Raw genomic sequence first — 23,998 nt, 5'->3', positions numbered from 1 at the left:
ACTCTTGATGATAAGAGTCCAATGATGGGAAGCCCTGTAATCTTTTGAGGGATTCGGCAGGCACTAAACTTATCCTGAGTAGCAACTCCATTGAGGACAGGGTAAAGTATAAATACAGTCATACAAATATTTGAACAGGGTCCCTCCCAATGAGTTGGTTACCGACCATACTCTCTTTTCCATCGCTTCTCAGTTTTCTACTATCTGCCAAATAGCACCTTCATGTTGTTTTTGGACAACACTATTTGGGTGATGATTTATGGAAGTCCATAGATAGGTCATGGAAATGTAATGTGACTTTTCACAGCCCTTCAGGGGGAAAGCAGGTAGTCACTAAAATATAGATGCAGCAAAACTCCTCCTCTCACATTCTAGTTCTAGTACACTAAGTCTTTAGAGCTTCAGAATTAGTGCTGTTTTCCTTGATCATCTCTAAGATTTGACTGAGGGGGCTGGAAGACTAAGTACGTTTGTCTTTTTTTTTTTTCTTAATCATTTTATGGGGGGGAAGTTAATGCTTTATAGCACTGTTGTTGACACATGGGTACTGTTTCTTATCTTGCCACGATAGGCATCTGTAGAGTACTCTCAACCCCAAATTAAGTCCTTTGCCACCATTACACACTAGGAAACCACTGTCTTCTCCATCCTCTCTCTTTCCCCTTTTCCCAGGATCTTTTACATTGATGCAATACATTCCACCCAGTCCAAGCTTTACATTGTGTTTCCCCTTGATTAAGTAGTTCCAAGAGTATATTGATTAGGACTCTCAAGAAAAACCATTCACATATCATCCCTATAAGCTACTGGGGCTCAGTCCTTGCAGACTGAGTGGCTAAGGATCACAGCACACAAAAATTAAGGTGGAAGAAGTACAGATGTTTATTATGAATCAGCTTAAACCCTTCTATGCCTCTGACAAAGTTACAAAAAAAAAAAATCTTACTGATCAAAGGACCTCCAGGGTTTAATATTTCAAAAACACAGATAAATAGCTTACTACAGATAAATAGCTTCACCCTTTGAGTGTCTCCCAGAAGCATCTGAAAAATTTCCAGGGACCTGTAGAAGGGGATATGTAACCAGTACACCCCAACCCCCTACACACCTAGAAAACAATGCCCAGGCGCTGGGCTGCTGGAGGGGTAATATGGACCCTTTCAGATTTCCTCCCAGGGACCAGCTGCTCTTAGCCCTGGGGAATGTCCTTAGCAAGTGGCTGTTACCTGGGAGTTAGGACAGAGGAAAAGTAGGGATGGGGATCAGGAATGGGGCTATATCAGTGACTTTGTTAGAAGCCATTCACAGCATACCCCGGGAGGTGAAAGGCTTCCAGGTGGGAACTGGAACGTTCAAATTCTTGCCAATTATTTATTGGGCCTTCGTTTCAGAAAGCAATGCTGTTTTTATAAAGTGGACCTGAATTTTAAAGTGAAACACACACAAAAAGAGTAGAAAAATTTATGCTAAAATAAATCCCCCCAACAATCAGTAGCACATTGCATCTGTGAAGTGTTCCAGTTCCCTGTAATGGTTTTATCTCCCACTGTTGCTGCTTTCCAAGGTCATAGTGCAAGTGCTAAACCCCAATCTTCACGTCCACATTCTGCAGATTCTGTGTTTCATCAGTTGTCATAAACTGGTCTGGGGTCTCTGATGGCTCCTTGTTCACCAAGTGCACCATCTCCTGAGATTTGCTGGCCTCTCCGTTGAGTCCACTGGGCTTTCTGTCCTCTACAGCTCCATTGCCACTGTTGATCACCAGCTTTTTCTTCTGACCACACCTAGTGATTTATAAAGTCATATGAGAAAGACATACAAGGACTCAATTGCTATATATCATGATAATCTATCTTACTAGGCTTTTTATTTATAATATAATTATTCCTGTTAACTCTCAAAGATCACATTACAGTTCTCTAAATGAAGTCCCAGGACCAGAAGCAAAAGCATTACCTGTGAGTGTATTAGAAATGCACACTTTCAGTCCTAAATTGAACACACTCAACCAGAGAACGCTAGGAGCTGGATTTGTGGCTTAATAAGCAATAGAGGGGCTCGAGCATAACTCCAGAGCCCTGCCCCACTAGGGAAAGATAGAAACAGGCGGGGAGTATGGATGGACCATGTCCAGTGGAGAAGCAATTACAGAAGCCAGACCTTCCACCTTCTGCACCCCATAATAATCCTTTGCTCCATACTCCCAGAGGGATAAAGAACAGGAAAGCTTCCAATGGAGGCGTTGGGATATTGAACTCTGGTGGTGGCAATTGTGTGGAATTGTACCCTTCTTATCCTATGGCCTTGATGATCATTAGTAAATCAATAATAAAAAATACTATTATTACCACCTGTCTTGTTTGTTCATTTAACCAGAGCACTGCTCATCTCTGATTTAGTGGTTCTGGGGATAGAACCTGGAACCTCAGAGGCCTCAGGCATGATATTCCCTTGCATAAATCACCAAGCTACTTTTCCCCAGCCCTATTATCACCATCTATTACAGGTCAGGGAAATCTGGGGTTCAAAAAATTCGGTAAACTACCCTGTTTACTCAAAGAATAATGAAATAATTTCAAGCCCTGTTATGTTTGACTCCCAAATTCTGACTCTCCTTCTACCCTATCATTTAAGGGAAATGTCTGCCTCATTCAAAGACTCCAGCAATTCCTGCAGACTTAGATAAACCTTCAACATGATGACTATAAATCTTCCTGATGTGTGTATTCAGAAAAGTCCCATTACTTCCTCTCCCACTCAACACTTTGTTAACTTGTCAGAATTATGGCTTGCATGTACTAAAAGAAAGGAAACAACATTTTTTTTCCCCTAGAAGTACAAGGGCAGACTGTCTTTTCCCTAACATTGGTTAAATTCCATCTAAGCATGGAATAGGAGATTTAACAAAGGCAAATGATTATTTTGGGGTTCCTCAGTAATACTGCTTAAGACTCACATGCAGGAGAAGCCTTCTCTGGAAGCTCATAACCTTGATCTAGTTCCTGGGTCACTGCACTGTCATAACATTGCCTGGCACCACACGGCCTGATGCAATGCTCCCTCCTTCCTGTAACATGATCACTGCCACACATGCAGAAGTCAATTTATACTGAATGGAAGCAGTTGTAAAGCCTGACTGCTACAAGCAGGTGGAGAAGAGGTGATATGGGCTAGTATTTATTGAGCACTTCCTGAATATTAGGCACTTTTTCTAGTGATCCTCATCATAAAAAGAAAACCCACAAAAGTACTATTATCTCATTATACTGCAGTGGAAATTGAGGTTCAAGGGGGAGGTTTAATAACATGCTTGAGGTCTCACAGTCAGTAAAATGGACAGAGTCAATGTGCAATTCTAGGCCTTTATGACTGAAAGCTGAGCTCTACCCAGCTCTACGAACACTTCTAACCATCTGGAGACTGGGAAACAGCATGCATATGCCGCTGGATATTTGGAGACATGGAGACAAGGGCTCTATTATTCATGATCATGGGCCATTTCCACAATGACTGCCAAGGTCATAAACTTTAATCTCTTGTTTGGGGAAATAGAAATCATGCCTTCTCAACAGGAGGTAGACTCTGCCTCCTCTGGTAGATCCTGTCTTCTCTGGCATGATATTTGAAGATAAGTGGAAGGAAGGACAAAGATGCTTGAACCATGGGATAGATTGCGGGGATGGGAATATAGCTACCGGCTACATAGATAAGAATGGGTACTTGTAAGAACAGATTTTAAGTTTTTATTGGGTATTTATTTAAGTGACCTGGGACAATTCACTTAGCCACTCTAATTGTCTCATTTATCACAAGAAATTAGCAAGAATTCCAATCTCATAGGATTGGGGAAATCCCTCAAAACAAGAGTCTGGCACTGGATATGTGGGGCTATTACTTGTTCTTTTTCCTAGAGGGATGAGGACACCAAGGATGCACTTAGAACAGTGGCTGGACTAAATAAATGTTTAAGAAGCACTGACTGTAAGTGTTCCTTTAACCAGTGCCATAGGAAACGGGTTTTATTTCTTTCTACTGGCTGCTGCCTGTTTACAGTGAAGACAGCATGCAAAACCACAGGTGGAATGCAGTTTGTATCATTTCAGATCCTCAGGTGGTATCTCAGGTCTTCTTTGGAGGGGAAGTATCAGATTTAAAGTAGTTTCCATCTGCTTGTCTTAGGGGTTGCTTGAGAAGCTGAATGAAATATTGTAGGAATGTGATTTATAAGCACAAAAAATGTTCATGCACAGGATGAGGAGGGGATTAATGTTAGTAGTCTAAATGAAACTGATTGTGAAAGTGGATAACATTTTGACTTCAGGGGCTTACGAATATTGTGCTTGAGTTTTGTCCTGTCCCCACTTCCCTTTGGATTTATGTGTCTCTTAACTGTCTTAGTCCTTCAGGGGAAAGGGGGTCGTTCTCATAAATAACTCAGCCTATTGGTGCTTCAGGCACTTAATGAGCACTTAAAAAAAAGACAAGTTCTGGGGGTCGGGAGGCAGTGCAGCAGGTTAAGCACAGGTGGCGCAAAGCACAAAGACCGGCGTAAGGATCCTGGTTCGAGCCCCCAGCTCCCCACCTGCATGGGGGTCACTTCACAGACGGTGAAGCAGGTCTGCAGGTATCTATCTTTCTCTCCCCATCTCTGTCTTCCCTTCCCTTCTCCATTTCTTTCTGTCCTATCCAATAACAATGGTATCAATAACAACAACAACAATAATAACAACAAGAACAATAGGGGCAACAAAAATGGGGGGAAAATAGCCTCCAGGGGGCCAGGTGGTGGTGCACCTGGTTGAACGCACATGTTACAGTGCGCAAGGACTCAGGTTTGAAAACTCTGGTCACCACCTGCAGGGGGAAAGAAGTGGTGAAGCAGTGCTGCAGGTGTCTCTCTCTCTCGCTCCCTCTCTATCACCCCCTTCCCTCTCAATTTCTGACTGTCTTTATCCAACAGATAAAGATTTTAAAAATACAAAATAGCCTCCAGGAGCAGTGGATTCATACTACCGGCACCAGCCATAACCCTGGAGGCAAAAAAAAAAAAAAAAAGAGACAAGTTCTATTTTTTTCATTCTTCTCATCTATAGGAATTGTTAAAAGGAACACTAGATCTGAAGATCAACAGATACAACTCCTTTACTGTGTAAAGAAAAACTAACCTGCAGAAGCCAAAGAATCACCCAACGCTACGCCACCTGTCCTGGGAGTACCTCTAGGATGTCCACATCTTTGATTCTTTAAGTCCGAAGGTTGCAAGTATCTATGGCAGTTCACCTTGCCATAATCTCTAGTAACATTCATTCCCTCAGGCTTTAGCTAAACAGATACTGACCACACCATGTGGACAGAGCCTGGCCAGATCCTCACCAAGAGAGGTCAGGCAGACTAGATAGGTTCAGAAACACATATTAGGGCATGGAGAAATTTATCTTGAAGGGAATGATGTGAAATTTATCTTATGGGAACAATTTACTAACTGGTCTTATGTCTACCTGACAAGACTTAAAAATAAAGGAGTATTTATTGTACGCTGTATTAGAGCAGTTCCATTCAATATGGGACACAGTCATTTGACACCAATGGCTATTAAAATTAACCTAATCAGGCCAGCAAGAATGCTTGCCTGCTTTGCCAAGTGAGCCACCAGCTTTGAGTCCAGCCCTCACCGCACTGAAAGAAGATCCAGTGCTGTGAGGTCTCTCCCTCTCTCATTTTGTCTGCATGTCTGGTTGTCTGTCTCCATTTTCCCCTATCAGCTTGCAATACTGAAACCTCCATGACAATGACAACAACTAAATAACTTAACAAAAATTCAACAATAACAGCAGCAAAAGTCCACATCTTAGCTGCATTTTAAATGCTCGGTGACCATGAATGTTAGTGGTTATGTGTTATATAGTACAAATGGAGAAACCCGCCATTGGACAGGCCTGTTGTAGAGACAGAATAAAGAAGCTAGGTGAGCACATATTGCAGTGAGCTAGACTACAATGAAAGAGACGGAGGCCAGTTCCAAATTATGGAGCTGCTATAGAGAGAATAGACTAAGCCTACTGCCCACTAGAACTTAAGAGAAAAGATGATCACTCCTCTGAGATTGAAAAGTGGTAAAAGCCTTTTTTTGCACAATCAACATAAAGACATTCTTATTCACTATTTTTATATTTATTTATTTATTTCCTTTTTTTTTGCCCTTGTTTTTATTGTTGTTGTAGTTATTATTGCTGTTGATGTCATCGTTGCTGGATGGGACAGAGAGAAATGGAGAGAGGAGGGGAAGACAGAGAGGGGGAGAGAAAGATAGACACCTGCAGACCTGCTTCACTGCCTGGGAAGGGACTGCAGGTGGGGAGCCGGGGGCTTGAACTGGGATCCTCATGCTGGTCCTTGCGCTTTGTGCCATGTGCGCTTAACCTGCTGCACTACCACCCAACTCCCTTACTTTTGTTTTTGAAGCCTTATCTGGTAAGGTTCTGACATGTTTTTTTCTGCTCTTCTTATCAATTAAATACATTCTCTAAAGGGAAAAATACCTAAATTCTCCTAGGCCTCAGTCAATATCTACCAACCCAATGGATGCCTAAAAGAATTGTGTACATTTAGGCAGAGTGAATAAAGTATGGTTTCTACTAAGAAACTGAAGTTTAAAGATTCTGTTTGCATGAAGGGTAGTAAAGAAAGGTGATTCAGGGTAAAAAAAAAAAAAGGATGGGAACAGATAAACAGGTAAGAGTATTTCTAAATTAGTATCTCTTAAGATGATGTGACTCACAGTTTGCTTGTTCTAGAAATCTATGGTCAACCCTTTGGCCTCAATTTCATTGATTAATGTTTTCCACTTTTGCCTTTTAAAGCATTATTCACCTAACAATACCCAGCACAGTGTGTTCTCAGTCAGTATTAATAAGTTTCAGTCTACTCAAATTCAGCAGTCCTATATGAAGTCAACACTCAGGTTTAAGGGAAGGGTGTTACTCATTTTCTACACCAGTGCTAACATCAGAAGAGTGACCAAAAAAAAAAAAAAAAAAAAAAGAAAGAAAAGAAAAGAAAACGAAAGGAAGAAAAATAGTCTGCTAGATAAATGAAAATGCCTTTTGTAGATAACCTATTTTCAACAAAACTTTCTTCCATCTCTCTAAAATGGAATGCTTATGCAAAAAAAGGCCCCAGCCATTTTAAGAGGATTAGAAGGGGGCTGGAGGGTTTAGAAACACAAGTGCACAAGAAGGGGCCTGTGTAGCCTTTAGCTACCCTTGAGCTGCGTGGCAAATCTGTTTTCAATTATCAGATCAGGACGCAGTAATTTATGGCATTTAGGCAGCTACTTTCCCTGTGAGATCTGGGCTGTGCAGGATATTGAGTGTCCCTGTTTGCCTGTTGCTAGGGTGACTGCTGGTCATGAGACAGGAGGGAGGCAGCCATGGGGCCTCTGTATGCTGCTAATGTGATGGGGGAGTGACTTGAGCTGAGAACACACACTGCATGGACTCCAGACTCACTGCATGAGGATAGGCAGCTGAGAAGCTCTCCCAGGTCCCCCCACATAGCTGACAATAGCTGGGGCCAATGGTGACATGAGCAAAGCATATGGACTGTGTGTGTGTGTGTGTGTGTGTGTGTGTGTGTGTGTGTGTGTGTGTGTGTGAACAAAAGGGGTGCTTTCTAAGGCCTGGAGCAAAAGAACTGATTTTACACAATGGGAAATGCGTATTTAATTGGGCACAGTAGTCCAAAAGAAAACAAGGTGTCTGAGGGACAGTACAAAGACTCTTTGTCAGGGTTTCCTCCAAGTTCTGTTGCTGTAATTAAAAAAAAAAAAAATCTTCCTGTCTAGTTAGAGTTCTCCTAGGAGATCTTGCAGATTTTCTTTCTTAGTTTTAGAGCCTTATACAATTTTCTAGTGACTAATCACTTTTCCTATGTCCTCAAAAGTATAGATAGTAATTTTGACCTAAGATAGCCTTGACTTAATAGCATTGACTTGAAGCAGGATACAATGATTGTTGAATTTCCTCAGATAAATAGGATGCATGTGTACACAAATATAGAAGCAGTTGTTAGCTGCTTTCCAAAAGTCAACAAGAAAGAGTCTAGAATATTTTCCAGGTTTCTTCCCAACTGAGAGAACTATTTATTACCTGTTAGGTAATTTAGTGACATAATTAAGGTGGTCCTTTTTGAAAGATACGATTCTTTTACCTTCTAAGAAAGATACATATATATGCTTGGAAAGAAAGAATGCATCTTTAAAGTGTTTTTAAGCAGGAACTTCAGACTTACACTTTCAGAGTACTCCCATTACAGTTCATTTCCTCTGTTGCTAGAATTACAATTTTTCTTCACTTTAAGTAACTTTTTTTTTTCTAGAACCTGGTCATAGGTCTACCAGGTAATGTCCACAATGTTTTTTTTTTTTTTTTTTGTTCAGGTAGGGAGGGAGAAGGATCTTTGCAGAAATGAAAACAGTCTACATGCCTGTTCTAAAGAGAACTGACTACCTTAATCTAGACTTTCCCAAATTAAGTTCTTTGTCACTACACAGATTCACTTTTCAAGAAGGTCTGCCTTGAATCCTTCTGACTGAAGATTTCAGAAAACAGTGTCACCATAATTAAACAACCAATGAACATGAGTATTCTAGAAGGTTTCATGGGTCACAGACAAACTAAAGTGGGTGGCCAGTCTTTGAATCTTTTACACAGTTTTTGTTCACTGTGAATACACTTAATGCATCAGTGCATGAATATGTATTTTAATGCTTTGATGGTGAACTACTTCATAATGTTCATTACTGAGAATTTCCATGGACTTAACTCTGATCCTGAAAAAAGAAATTAAGACCACCACCACCAACAACAAAAATTAGTCACTATATAAAAATGGTGGTTCATGTGTCCTGGAGCTCTGCTTCTCCAGAGCTCCACCCTATTAGGGAAAAAGAGAGGCAAGCTGGGATTATGGATCAACCAGTCAACGCCCATGTTCAGTGGAGAAGCAATTACAGAAACCAGACCTTCCACCTTCTGCATCCCCCAATGACCTCGGGTCCATACTTCCAGAGGCATAAAGAATAGGAAAGCTATCAGGGGAGGGGATGGGATATGGAGATCTGTTGGTGGGAATTGTGTGGAGTTGTACCCCTCTTATCCTATGGTTTTGCCAATGTTTCCTTTTTAAAATGAATAATAATAATAATAAAAAAAAAAGGTGGCTCGGGAGTCGGGCTGTAGCGCAGCGGGTTAAGCGCAGGTGGCGCAAAGCACAAGGACCATCATAAGGATCCTGGTTCGAGCCGTGGCTCCCCACCTGCAGGGGAGTCGCTTCACAGGAGGTGAAGCAGGTCTGCAGGTGTCTATCTTTCTCTCCTCCTCTCTGTCTTCCCCTCCTCTCTCCATTTCTCTCTGTCCTATCCAACAATGACAACAACAATAATAACTACAACAATAAAACAACAAGGGCAACAAAAGGGAATAAATAAATAAAATAAATATTTAAAAAAAAAAAAAAAGGTGGCTCAGTGGCCTGGAAGGTGGCACTGTGGTATGCTTCTGGACCAACAAGCATGAGGTCTTAATACCAGGAAATACTATTTTTATAGCATAAACATTTTTTATTACTGATTTAATATTGACTTACAAAATTACATGATAACTTGGGCATAACTCCGTACCATTCCCACTACCATTCCCAGAGTTCTGGATCCTCAGTCCTTCCATTGTAAACTATAGCAGTTCTCCCAAGGTTGCAGATACAAGTCAACTAGTATTTCCACAACCATTTGTCTATAAGAAATATGATTCTTTTACCTTCTAAGGCATTACATGTCCCAGAGTGATGCTCTAGGTTTCTCTATGTCTCTGTCTCTCTCTTCCCCCTCCCTATCAATAAATAAAACCAATCTTTAAAAAATAAAAATGGTGGTCCAAATAATTACTGTGTCTCCTTTTTCTCTAAGAAATGTGCCAGAATAGAGCTCTTAAACTATATCAGACCTAGGACCTTGTAAAGTGTAGATTCTGATAGAGGAATTCTGAAGTAGGACTTGAGATTGTGTATTTCTAATAACCTCCCAGGAACAAATACTGCCAGTTAAAGAGGATACTGCCAGTTAAAGAGATGCTAGGATATAAAGGCTAAGGTTAAATGATGTGACCTTTCAATACCAAAGATCCCAAGGAGCATCCTCTTACCTTCTCCGGCTGTTAACAGCAATGCAAACTGCGAGAATCAAAGCCAGAGCCAAGAGGGATGCCAAGATGATCAGCCATTCTGGTATGAGTGAAACAAAATACAGGTGTGAGTTTGAGGACTACACTTTGTAAAGGAAAGCATTTCTAGTTGGTATAGTACAAACAAACATGAGTGAGCACTATGGATGGGCCCAACTAAAATGCCCAGTCAAGAAGCAGATGTTACCAGAGGAAATATTTTGCTATAGACATTTGTCTTAATTTCTCATCACTAGTCAGGATTTTCCAATCTATCTAGAAGCATGTTAAAAAAAAAAAAAAAGAAAGAAAGAAAAGTTAGAATGAATTCTTCTAACTTACAGAGTCCTCTGATATAATATTATATGAACCAGAAGAAATTTAGGCTTTCCTTGAAAAGTACATTCATTTCCTATATAAAAGATTACCTTTTATTAGGAAACAAAAATAAAGGTCACATAATTGTCAGTAGGACAAAGGACTAGATACACTCCATTCTTGAGGAGTATTGAACTTGTTTACACTCATGGGGTGGGTATGGGGTTATTTGACAAAGCTTGAAAAATCTTCAAACATGTCTGTGTGTGTGTATTTGTATATATACACTTTTAGTCTGGAAGTTGTATTTAATGAGTATCCCGGATCTCAGAATTACCTATAAAGTGCAACAACTATGTTATTTACAATAGTAAACACTGGAAACAACCTAGTAGCCAACAGTAAGGGACTGACTAAAGAAGTTAGGGTATGTTGTTTTATGTACAACGATACAGGGAAAGGAGATCTAATGACATTATGTTGTGCCCAACCAGCTGGGAATGGTAGTTTACTAACCAGCATCTGTGCTATGATTACATTTTCTTATAAGTCAAATTGAAAAATGATCAGAACTTGTTTTCTGAATGATGGGGTAGATAATAGATTATGTCTACTTCTGTCCTTTTGCTTAGCTCCATTTTCTAAAATGTTTCTGACCTGTTGACTAATGAAATGTTATATGCATTTTGATAAGGAGGGCATGCTTGGCTCCTTTCATGCATGATTTCTCCACTCCAGGTTAACCATTTTTCACAGGGGTGGGGGGAGAGAGAGAGAGAGAGATACTACAGCACTAAAGCTTCCATGAGTGAGGGGTTCTGGGGGCTTGAACCTGGGTCGTGCATATGACAAGGCAGGCACTGCTCCAAGTGAGCTATCTTGCCAGCCCCTGTCAGTATGTATGTTTCAAAGTCAAGTTTGAATTGGATCAACATGACAGCCAGCATAAATTCCATTGCCCAATGAGTCCTGTATCTATGCTATGTACTAAAGCTTAAGAAATGAATGAGAGGAGAAGACATTCTTCTAATTATCTGTTCAGTGCTGCCTTTGTCTGAACTCTTCCTGGTTAGGTGATATTGGGCAGGAGGTGTGGAGGCTGTCAGGAGGCTAGCATTTCTGAAATTTCCCTTCTCTTTAGTCCTGAGACACTCCATAGTCACACTCCCGAGATTTAGGGAAAATCCTTATGCCTTATTATAGCTCACTGCACCCCACTCACCCTCCTGGCAGCCCACCCCACCCTCCACGTGCTTTGCCTTTAGCTGTATCATTGAGGCAAGCTGGGGCAAAGGGGAGAGACACATCATCCTCCCTAAGTGAGAATCTGTTCGGAACTCTTTAAAGAAGGATGAGATAAAAGAGTAATTCACAACTGTAGAAAATCTTTCCCACTATAAGTGCTCCACTTTGAATTCAAGAGAAGTAAAGAACTTGCCTCAAATGCCCCCTCAATCTTGATATTCAAAAGAGCCAGTTATGAAACATTTCTTCTGTCTGGATCGGTAAATACTGTTGCTCAAGAGACAGCAGCTTAGAGGCCAGAAGGTTTTCATTCTGCCCAACACCCATGACCTTGCATCTGTCTCCTCATTGTCTGCAATCCAAGAGGAAAACTATGTGTTTCATCCCTGACCCCCACAGTAAAGGATTTGCGATAGGAACTGGGTATGACATGTACTCTTCCATGAAAGGAAGCTCAGTAACTAACATGGCATTTCTTTGGGACAGGGAGAAGTCTGACTCGGAGTTCAGTCAAGTTATGGGATCAAGGAGGAAAAAATATTTTACCTTTTCTTACCTTTTCTAGTTAGTCTTTGACTAACTAGAGTGTCCTCATATTTTCATTTGCAAAGAACAGGATTGGGTACTTAGGATAATGTCCTTTCAGGTCACCTCTAGGTCCCTTTGGGGACATTCAAACCTGCTTTTGCCAGCATTATTTGTTTCCAGCTTAGAGCTTACCTGGAATCTGGGACTTCCTGATAGGTCTAGAGGTTGTGTTTGCACCACCTTCTTGACTCCCACTTGAGTGTCCTAATGGGAAAAACATCTCTCTGTGAAATTTTGAAACACATTATCTACAAATACCATAAAGAGCAACACAGAGCCAGCAGCTATGTTTGCATCACTGTGAAGCTATTTAAAGATTTAAGCCACAGACATTTATTAAGTGTTGCACAAAAGGCATCTCCTCCCACAAAAAGAGCTCCCCCAAAGCTAAAATTTGGAAGTGTTATCATGAGAATTCTAGGCAGCAGGATTGTGTAGTATAGACCAAGCTGGATTCTAAAGCAGAATAGCCCTGGGTTTGATTCCTACCTTTGCCTCTGCTAGTGACATCTGCTAAATCCCACCTCTCCATGTCTTTGCTTTTATATTCATAAAGTGGGAAAAATAGAATTGCTTCCATTGTAGTTTTTACAGAGGCTTAGAAAAGCATACAATAGTCATAATGTCTTTGTAGTTTAGGATCTTGCTACTCAAAGTGTGGTTCATAGGCATGAATAAGGATTTGCTAAAAAAGCAGCATCTTTGGTCTCACCCTAAGTCTACAAAGTCAGACTCTTAATTTTAGAGGGTTCACACTCTACAGAACACAAAGCAAACCTAGAGAGTATGTCCAGTGTGTTTATAGAAATTTTATATATTTAATGTATATTTTTTAAAAAGTGTCTGTGGGGGCTGATCCCTCTGTCTTTAAAAAAAAATCACCCTGCTAGGGTCTCTACTAAAATATGCCTTATTTTCAAAAGTATTTTTCTACTATTACAAAATCAAAGGGAGGAAACAGATAAACAGATTAACAAAAAATCTCCAACCGGGGCCAACCAGCTAGCTCACCTGGAAAGACACCTACTTTGCTAAGAGCTTGACCCAGGTTTGAGTCCCTGGCTCCCATCGCACTGGGGGAAGCTTTGGTGGTATTAAATCTATTTCTGCCTTTTTTTGCTTTTCTTTTTTTTTTTTAATATATATATATATATATATTTTTTTTTCCCTTTTGTTGACTTGTTGTTTAACATTGTTGTGGTTATTATTGTTGTTATTGATGTCGTTGTTGTTGGATAGGACAGAGAGAAATGGAGAGATGAGGGGAAGACAGAGAGGGGGAGAGAAAGACAGACACCTGCAGATCTGCTTCACTACTGTGAAGCGACTCCCTGCAGGTGGGAAGCTGGGGGCTCAAACCCGGATCCTTACGCCGGTCCTTGTGCTTTGTGCCACGTGCGCTTAACCCGCACCACCGCCCGACTCCCTTCTGCCTCTTTTTGTCTGAAAAAGTTGGATTGGAGTAACGAAGCCTTGGAGATGGGAAGGAAAAAAACAAAAACAAAAACAAAAAACACCTCAGAGTAGAAGAACAGGAGGCTCATGAAAATCAGGGAGCCATCGTATTTTCAAAGAAACTGTTCAGAAATCCTGTGAAGAGACTTACCCAAACTGCACTTCTACACTTCAAGACAAATTTTGCAAATTTCCCACTAAAACAAACTTATTATTTCCCTATCAGTGTGAAATCACTGCAGAATCCCGAAGACCCCAAAGTGACAAACTAAAACAAATTCCTACTAGATGTCTGGTTGATCAATACATCCTGTGTCATTTTGACAGTTAACCTTTAGATTCAGAAACCTTAGAATGAGTGAAGGTGCCTTCTCTACCTACCCCCCCTTCCCACCTCTCTTCCACTCCTCTCTACCCAAGTTCTCTCTTTCCTATCCAAGAGAAAAGTAATAATGAAAGAAAAAAATTTTTTAGAAGGTGTGCTCTCAGCAACTAAGAGGCTCCAGTTATTCCAAGTGTAATCTGGGTAATCCGAATTCCTGCTCTTTGGCAGGCTTTCGCCTGTTCAAGTGATAGGGTATTGGCCATCTGAAATGGAGATCTTTGAGCTTGGAAATCACCTATGTGGAGGTACTGTCACCTTCATTGGCCTTTCTCTGACTCACAGCTGCCTTTGCTATTTGAAAGGAGGCCATTAATGGATGCTAATCTCTTTATTTTGATTTTTATAAAAAGTGCTCCCAGCAAGGAAAGCTCTGGGGGTGTATGTACAAGATGAAACCTCCTGTTTGAGCAATAGACATCTGCACAGGAATAGAACAAAAGAGATGACTCCTACCCACCTGATTCTCACTTCAGGCAAAAGTCATAAAACATGAACGAGATACAGTAGGTCTGGTCTGCCTACCTGGCTAACGTAGAGCTGGCCAGGAGGGCACGTTCTACAGAGGGACACTTGACACTGCAATAAGGAGATGAGTTCTGATCTGAGATGTGTGCTCAGAAATCATTTAGCTGGCTATAACTGTGAGGAAGAACAGTCTAGGACAGAATTTCTCGAATTTTAATGAAACCGTTTAGTGGGCATGCAGAGGTTTGGTTAAAATGCAGGCCTTTGTAGGAAGCTCTAGGTTCAATCTCTGGCACACACATACACACAAAATTACAGATCTTAATTCAGTGGCTCTGTAATGACCAAAGACTATGCATTTCCAACCACTCTTTGGGGATGTGCCTGCTACTATTACCGGGATTACACTTGGAATAACTGAAGCCTCTTAAGTTTCTGAGAACACACCTTTTAAAACATGTTTTTCATTATTATTTTTTGATGGGAAAGAGAGAAACTGGGTAGGGGGGAGTAGGAGAGAGGAGAGAGAAAGACAGCTACATCATTCCTTTATAGCTCTTGAGGCTTCTCCCCCTGTAGGTAGGAACCAGGGGCTTGAAACTGTTGGGAGCCATAATGACACTGCACATTACGCCCCTAAGATGGCTCCAGCCACATGGTGGCTAAACCAGTAAAGTGATAAACAACTTTGCGGAAGTTGGACGATCCAACTGAACAGACTGCGTGCTGTACACGTGAACTGTTTTATGATTGGTAGAAGGCTGCATGATCTATGAATGCTGTATGCTGGCTTAATGCCCATTGGCTGACTATGTAACAGTGAAAGGTACTTAAGGTGGCCATAAGAAGGAAATAAAGGAAATTGAGGAAAAAGACTCTGGTGTCCATGTCGTTGTTGCGGGCTGACAGCGACAGAAACCATGTCAGTGTGCAATTGGGTGTGTCTCTGCCTAGCCCCCAGAGAATACATTTTTAAATACTATCATTTCCAAAATATGTTCCGTAGTCCTACTATCTCCTATTCATCATAAGAACTTTAGGAGGTAGCCAAGGCAGGTATTGAATTTTGATTTCCTTTTGAGTAGCTGGGAAATTTGGGATTGTAGAGGAATAGATTCTCCACCTAAGGTCTCCAGGGAATCCAGGACTTCTTTCTTACTGTAGAAGCATTTTTACTGAGCTCCTATATCCCTGTGCTCTTATATAAAAAGCTGTCACTGAAGCTACGATATACAAATTCATCTTTTTTTGTTTAAATTTATTATCTTTATTTTTATTTTTTTAATTATCTTTATTTATAGGATAGAGGCAGCCAGAAATTGAGAGGGAAAGGGATGATAGTTAGGGAGAGAGACAGAGAGATTCCTGCAACACTGCTTAACCACTTGTGAAGTTTTCTCCCTGCAGGTGGGGACCAGGGGTTGAACCTGGGTCCTTGCGCACTGTAACATGTGTACTCAACCAGGTGCGCCACCACCTGGCCCCTTTATTATCTTTATTTATTGGATAGAGACAGTCAGAAATTGAGATGTAAGGGAGAAACAGAGAGGGAGAGATACAGAGAGACCTGCAAACCTGCTTCACCATTAGCAAATCTTTCCCCCTGCAGGTGAGGACCAGTGTCAGATTTTCTTTCTTTCTTTCTCTCTTTCTTTCTTTCCCTCTCTCTCTCTTTCTTTCTTTCTTTCTTTCTTTCTTTCTTTCTTTCTTTCTTTCTTTCTTTCCCTTCCTTCCTTCCTTTCTTTCTCTCTTTCTTCCTTTCTATTTCTTTCTAAAAAGGAAACATTGACAGAACCATAGGATAAGAGGGGTGTAACTCCACACAATTCCCACCACCAGATCTCTGTATCCCATCCCCTCCCCTGATAGCTTTCCTATTCGTTATCCCTCTGGGAGTATGGACTCAAGGTCATTGAGGGATGCAAAAGATGGATGGTCTGGCTTCTGTAATTGCTTCCCCGCTGAACATGGGTGTTGACAGGTCGATCCATATTCCCAGCCTGTCTCTCTCTTTCCCTAGTGGGGTGGGGTTCTTAACTCAGTTAGCAAGTGGAGGAAGTGGAATTAAACCCACGACACTCTTTTTCCAAAACCCAAGTTATCCTTTTAAAAATATTTTATTTATTTTAGTGATAGAGATACAAGGAGAAAAACAGAGAAAGAGACCAGAACACTGCTCAATTCTAGCCTATGTAGGTGCTGGGAATTGAACTTGTGACCTAACTCAAAGGCTCAGGCATAAAGGATTTTTGCATAACTATGATGTTATCTCTTTACCCCCAACCCATGTTCTTAATCATTCTGTAGTCTACAGTACAAAGCTGAATTGATAACTTATCTGAATCCTTCTTGATCCTTTCAGATGGAACAGTCTCCTAGTAGTAGTTCTCAAAGTATAGTAAGCACTATACTACCCCATGCAGTATTAGTATCACCAGGGAATTTATCAGAAATGTTCATATTTCATCCCAACTCTACTGAATCAAAGACTTTCAGGCTAGGACTCATTTTAAAAGTTTGACAACTTTCTGAGAGAAACTGACTTGCATTTCATTAATAATCAGCTAGTCCAATGATGATAATAGTACAAAAGCAGCTCAAACTTACCATCTGGTCCAGATCTGTCGGTGGGATGGTAATGGTCACTGTCATCAACTGTGTAGTGGTCTTCTGTAAAGAACAATCAGGAAAGATTCAGTGCTGTCTGCCCCCATACCTGCATTTTCATTGAGCCCATCACAAAGTTTAGTCTTTCAAAGGTACCAAAAAATGATGGTAAAGGGTCCTTAAGTAAGTCCACAGTACTCATTGATTAATGCACTGATCATGGAGCAAGAGCTTTAATAAAAATTAAGGAATCTGAGATAGCAGAGAACACTGAGGATAAGTGCAGGACATGCAGTTTTGGTATAAATCCAACAACTGGAGCACTGTAACAAAAATGCTATGATATCTTCATAGATTAGTTTTGTGCCTTGGAAAGAGGATTATATTATTTGGATTATGATACAGTAATCATTGGGAATAGGTGTGCTTTGTGGCTTAGGCTATAAGATACTCAAAGGAATTTTTCAAAGGTAGGAAACAGAAAAAAGAATGTATATGCAATGAAGTGTCATAAAGTTGTATGGTAGAAAGATTCAAAGAGAAAAACCAACTGTTAAGTTAAAGAACATGAATCTCAAAGTACATAAAGAAGAAACAGGGAGATGACAGCTAATATGTGAATAAAATGCACTTGCTACTAGAATACATATTAAGTAATAACATTTTCCAAAAATGAAATGAAATGAGTGTGTTAAAAATAAAATGTTAATAAACTTCATTTTATCAAAAATTCATCACCAAAAGAGCTTAGACATGCTTGTGAATTGCTAACAATTGTAATTCACCAGTGAAATTTTGGATTCAGCATATCAAAATGAGCACTTTTCCCTTCCTCCCCACACAAATCCCATTAACTATACTGGGATTATTTTAAAAAAATCCAAGGGCAATAGTTTCAAAATGGGCATAATCATCCAGCATGAAGACAACTATAAGGGATAGAAATTAATTGATCATCATCATTTCCTTGACTAGAGAAGATGAAGTGATCTATGTCATTATGTAGAAAAGATACATTGCTTTGTTTCTTGGTTGATGGTTAGAATAATTGGAAGCAGCAGTGATATACCAACACCAATCACAGACACCATCACCACAACCACCACCATTCCAAAAGTTTCAGTTCTTATATTAAGCATAAAGACTAAAAAAATGTATGGGAAGAAATAAGCTTTGAGTGTTTTAGAAGAGAACCCAAAATGTTCTTCAATCCATAAAGAGCAGTGAATAAAATCTGTTTGTCTCACTGTGTAATGGAGACAGAATCAGTTTGTGTGAACACCACTTTTGTACAAAGCCTTTTATTTACGAATAGCTAAGCCTCTGTGATTCAGCTAGGCTACTGAAACAATTAAAGCTGCTGTTTATATTGACATTCATTAGGTTACACAACACTCCTGACTTTGCCAAGAGCAAATAGACAGGGTTTTAACATCTATATTTCTCGAGAAGAATAGTGACAACATTACTTGAGATTTTTAAGAACTAAATGCAGGACTATGCTAAATCAAGAACTGGAAGCTATCAGGGGAGGGGAGGGGAGGGGAGGGAATACAGAGTTCTGGTGGTGGGAATTGTATGAAGTTGCACCCCTCTTATCCTATGGTTTAGTCATTGTTTCCTTTTTATAAATAAAATTTTTTTTTAAAAAAAACCTGGAAGTGAATATCCAAGAGGTTTTTGTCTTGTTAGTGTGATCTAAAAGTATTTTCTCTTGAAATTCTGGGGCAATAATCCCACAGGGAAGAAGGCTTCTGGGGTTTTTCATCTACATACCACCGGAGTTTCACAGTTATCATCTGCTCTATATGTTTGTTTCTCAGAAGTTGTCTTCCTATTTTAGGGAAAACTAGTAAGATCTCTAAAAAAATATATGTCTTCTAATATACCTTAGTAATTGAGTGGTAAGAAACACTTGAATAACGAGCATTCAGAGGAGAGGACTGGCAAAATAGCTCACTTGATAGTGTGTTGCTTTGCCATGTGTGCGACCTAGATTTAAGCCCAGACCCCACTGTATGGAAGGAAGCAGCAATGTTCTGGTTTCTCTGCACTCTGTCTTTCAAAAAACAAAAAAACCAGAAGAATCATATTTCCTTTTCTTAGCCAGAGTGGATATTTCTCTTTTCATCAGTGTTAGCTGCTCCCTTTCTCCCTCCCTCCCTTCCTTTGTCCCTTCCTTTCTCCTAATTTTTTTGGTGGGAAGGGACCTAGACTTCAAGATTTCAACAACCCCAATAGCCTTTTTTTCTTTTTATTTCAGATAGACATGGGGTGGGGGGAGAGACACCACAGCAATGCTCCACCATTCATGAAGCTTCCTGTAGTGCTATGCATGGTGCTCCTATGTGGTACAAAGGTTCAAATCCAGATCTGGGTGCATGGGTGAAGTTTTCACCAGTCATAGGCCTGCTGGAGGAAGCTATCTCCTGGCTTCCAGAATTAGTTTCTTGATGTATATAAAGAAACAAAGAAAAGATTTAGAAAGTCTGCTTTTTAAGAAGTAAGACTTCTTAGGTAAGGCTACATCAAAGCTGATGAAATAAGTCATCTTCAGTCACCTCCTTGCCATTACAAAAGAAATGGTGTTCACTCATTGATAATTAAGAACATAAAGTTGTTAGGTATGCATTGTAAGAGGTTTGTTCATAAGCCCTTTACCAAAGATTCACCAACCCATCACCAGTAAAAAAATAAAATAAAATAATAATAATAGAGCAAAGCTATTAGGATACAGAAATTACCCACCTATGTCACACATTGGGTAAAATCTTACTAAAAATAACAGCATATATTATTTGAATCAAATGAGATTTCTAATTTTTATTATTTTGACTGAAAAATATTAATCTCATATGATTCAATTTAATATATTACAAAATTAATAACATAAAGAAGAACTTCTACCACAACAACCAAGTCACAAAAGCAAGTGGAAATCATACCATCCATCTTAATAGAGCAGCATTCATCTAAAATCAATCTAAATTTGCCACCACTAGAGGGATGGCTAGGGATAAAAGCTATCCTCATGTCACACATCTGTCTAATGACCATCAAAACAGAGAATGTCTCCTGCAATAGCAGAGTATGCTATCTCTCTCTGTAGAGACAACAAATCAGATACCAGATGGCAAAATTACCTGCTTGAGAACGATCAACATTAATGTCGTCATTACCAACAATTACTTCAGTAACTGCAGGGGACCCAGTCTTATCAGGAGTCTCTGAGGTAAGGGTCCTGTTTTCCACTGTGTCTGGGGAATGGGAAGTATAACCTTCCACTGAAGTAGTTGAGTCCTCAGGATGATTCCCACCTTTTCTTCCACTTCTGCCATCATTCCTATCTGTATGGAAGTCAAGTCAACGGTAAACCCATGGTTGTATAAACACTACCCATTATATGTCCATCTTTAGAATGTAAAATTGATGCAAAGCCTCTCCAGGACTATTTGTGAACATATGATTTTCTTTCTTTCTTTCTTTCTTTCTTTCTTTCTTTCTTTCTCTCTCTCTCTCTCTCTCTCTCTCTCTCTTTCTTTCTTTCAGTTCTTGCAATTGACATCACCTAGTGGAAGAGACTTTGCTGATTTTATTATCCAGAGAAGGCATTTGCTATATGACCTGCCTGGACTGTTAAAGTTTATATCACCACAGCCATAGCCTTGACATTAAATCGTATACTACTGATAGATAATCTTAAGCTTTTACTCAATTCGACCAACCTTTGATGGACTGAAAAGCAACTTTATGCTGCCTGTAACTGGTATACCATACGCAAAATTTAGAAAACCTGAAACTTGGTCATTAGCACCATGTGTTTATGGTTCAGAGGATAAATGACAAAACAATATTATTAATGCCAGGAAAAGAGAGAGTGAGACATATTTCAGACCTTGACATCAATTACAAATCAGATAAGCAAGTTTAAAAAATCTGTTATTTTTAAAACCAAGCCACCAATTCTAGAGCTCAAGAAAGGATCTTTTAACAAATGCAGTTTTCAATTAATGTACAATGACTTCTGAGAGATCTACAAAGCAGACGAATTAGAAAACCGTCACCAGCCACACCTTCTAATATAAATAACTAGCATGAAAGCATTCAGTCACCAAAGGCACTGCAAAAAAATGCTCGTAATTTTTATTATTAACTGAGAAATACTAGGCACTTTATGATCCTTACTGCTAGGTGTTGGAGTAGAATTCATTTGCTGGTCTTCATTTTCTTCCAAGCCAGTATATGATGTAGAGAAGCTCTGAGTATGAGTCTGCTCTGTTTCAATGAGGAATGAAGTTGACATTAATTTGGAGCCACAGAATAAACCAGTATTTGTTTGCTGACAGGGAGGGTGTAGCGATAGTATATTGGGATACCAAGATTTGCACCCACCGTTCTCCTCTGACAGAAACATACAATAGACTTTTGTTTTGCCCTTAGTGGATCCTTAAGAGCCTTTCAATTTTAAGTATGGTCAACGAAGGTGAAACACCATGGAAACCTAAGCCAAAATGTAGTCCACTCTGGATCATCCTGGTTGATCAGCATTGTTTCCAACCACTCAGGAAAACCAGACAACAGAGATGTAGGGGGTTGGGGCTAGGTTGTCAAATTTGAATTCAAGTGTTCCTGTGTTCCTACTAACAATCAAGAAACCCTAGTTGTGGATCTAGAAATATGACTGTAAGCCAAATAAACACCATGATAGCAGATAGTATACACGTAACCACAAAAGAAGAAACTCATCAAAAATCACCTGCTTAAGTAACTCAGATAATTTATGTAAGCTCCTTCAAAAGAGGACTAAATTAAAGTTACCATTTATCCTCTCATTAGGTATTTGATCTTATCTGTAGATGAATATTCTCATCACTGAAATGCCAGGAAACGCTTGCCTGGGCAAACACAGGGCCCTCACTGAGGTATATCAATTTGAGGTCGAACCATTGCCCATCTCTGAAATTGCATTGATGGTTTGTAAATAATTTCTTTTGTGTTCTTCTAAGAAAGGTACTGACCTCTGAGTTACAAGAGCAAGGATTGATTAAAGTTTACCCAAGCTGTGTCCACCACCAAGCAAATGCTAGAACCAGAAGAGAAGCCATCACAATCCCAAAACCAACATCAGAACAAAAGTCAACATGGACATGGAAATATAATATCTTTCATTTGCAGAAACCATTCTTATGCACCTCCTTTAATGCTTAACACTGTGATCAACACAAACTTGCTGATTTTTCACTTGCTTTACAAAGGTTCACAGGCAATGAATGCTCTGTATATAGCTAGCAGTGAATGGGACCTCTACATTCTGAATTTCTTTAATATTCTTTTTTTTCTTTAATATTCTGTTCAGGAAATTATTAATAGCTTTAGGCAAGTGTCCAGAGTAACCCTGAACATCAGATGGGAAATAAGGCTACCAGAAGTTTAGCTTCTACTGAAATTTCATGAGAAGAAGAGAGCTTACCAAAGTTCCTCTTTTGTTCACTGAGTCCTGCCATCCTTGTCAATTGTCAACAACATATCTTTCTCTTTTGTGTACTGAGTGAGACAGTTTTCTACATTCTCTATAGTTACCTCGCCCCAAAATGACTTTTCACAACTATTAAACTATTAAATCTACCCTGTCTCTCCTCAGCCTTGACTGGAGGAAAGAGAAATCAAATGAGGTCGCCAATTAAAACATAAAGACACACCACTGCCCTAGTCAGTGCCTTGCGTTTTACTGGCATACCTACCTAGGAATGGAAAATCAAGTTGAACGGAATCCCATATCCTAAGCATAAAGTCTAAAACTCTGGAAAGCACTAAGTATAGAAGCAAAATCAAATTAAAGAGCCCCACCAAGAAAATATAAACAATGAAAAACAACATCTGTGCTGTGGGTTGAGCTGAGTCACACAGCACCAAATAAATGCACCATGCCACCACCAAGCCTGTGCCTAAGGCAGATGAGCAAGAACTGAAGGAGGATAGCAGGTCTATAAAGAAGCTGAGTATCATTATCCTTACGGGTTGTGGTTGAAAGAGGTTCTGTCCTGTCCAAGTCTTCCACCAAACCTGTGTTTGGATCTGTAGAAGGCTGAAGCATTGTACTATGACTGGAATCCACATCTGAAGGAATTAAATTCGAGTTATTGCTTGCTTTTCTAAACCATGACCTGGCTTGTGGGGGTGGCATAAGATCTACAGCTAAATTATTTTTTCCTCAACTATTGATTCATGTCTCCAGAACTTGAATATGTGCTTGTTTCTTATCACATACTGATTTAGCTGAAGTAACAAGTCCTGAGTGATGCAGAGAAGCCAAACAAAACATAACGTTACTGTTGCTAGCTCCCCAATTCAAAGTCCACCCGCATCAATGCCTCTGGTGAGGTGTAATTCATTCCAGATGATCTGGAAGGAAGCACAGGAATACTGCTACCTATATCTATACTGTGGTCTTTAAATGTACTGAAAGAAAGGAGAATCAAGATCTCTGTAGAACAAAATATGCTGGCCCTCTTTTTAGAAATCCCAGATTTCTAAAAAGCAGATCTTAATCTTTTTATCATTGAAATCAACTATATTGTTCTTGACATATTCATTAATTTAGAGAAATCTCTTTCTGTTTAATCAGGTCAAGATTTAATATTGATTCTGAAGTTATTTACTGACTTGGTTCTGCATAATGTCTATCATCAGACTGTCCAGCAACCTTGTGCACAAGTAT

General features: G+C 39.8%; 2 protein-coding genes across 14 annotated transcripts in view; one reads left to right on the top strand and one right to left on the bottom strand.

Annotated features, from left to right (window-relative positions):
* LDLRAD3 (low density lipoprotein receptor class A domain containing 3) overlaps positions 1-23,998 on the top strand; it is an 852,030-nt gene that overhangs the window by 524,705 nt on the left and 303,327 nt on the right. The gene's annotated exons all lie outside the window — the stretch shown is intronic.
* CD44 (CD44 molecule (Indian blood group)) overlaps positions 859-23,998 on the bottom strand; it is a 106,643-nt gene continuing 83,503 nt past the window's right edge. For 5 of the 11 annotated variants that reach the window (XM_060176591.1, XM_060176593.1, XM_060176592.1 and 2 more), the window contains 7 exons: positions 23,296-23,397; positions 21,466-21,555; positions 20,424-20,627; positions 17,281-17,343; positions 12,501-12,572; positions 10,200-10,278; positions 859-1,784 (listed from right to left, as the gene is read on the bottom strand). In XM_060176591.1, coding sequence (XP_060032574.1) covers positions 1,580-1,784; positions 10,200-10,278; positions 12,501-12,572; positions 17,281-17,343; positions 20,424-20,627; positions 21,466-21,555; positions 23,296-23,397 — 815 coding nt within the window. In that variant the 3' untranslated portion in view covers positions 859-1,579. The remainder of the gene's footprint in view (positions 1,785-10,199; positions 10,279-12,500; positions 12,573-17,280; positions 17,344-20,423; positions 20,628-21,465; positions 21,556-23,295; positions 23,398-23,998) is intronic. The other 6 variants (XM_060176597.1, XM_060176601.1, XM_060176594.1 and 3 more) reach the window with 5 other exon arrangements.

This window comes from Erinaceus europaeus, chromosome 17 (assembly GCF_950295315.1).
Source record: "Erinaceus europaeus chromosome 17, mEriEur2.1, whole genome shotgun sequence".
In the NCBI taxonomy this organism is placed as follows: domain Eukaryota; kingdom Metazoa; phylum Chordata; class Mammalia; order Eulipotyphla; family Erinaceidae; genus Erinaceus; species Erinaceus europaeus.
Note: the sequence above shows the minus strand (reverse complement) of the source record. Positions and strands in the feature narration are given on the sequence as shown.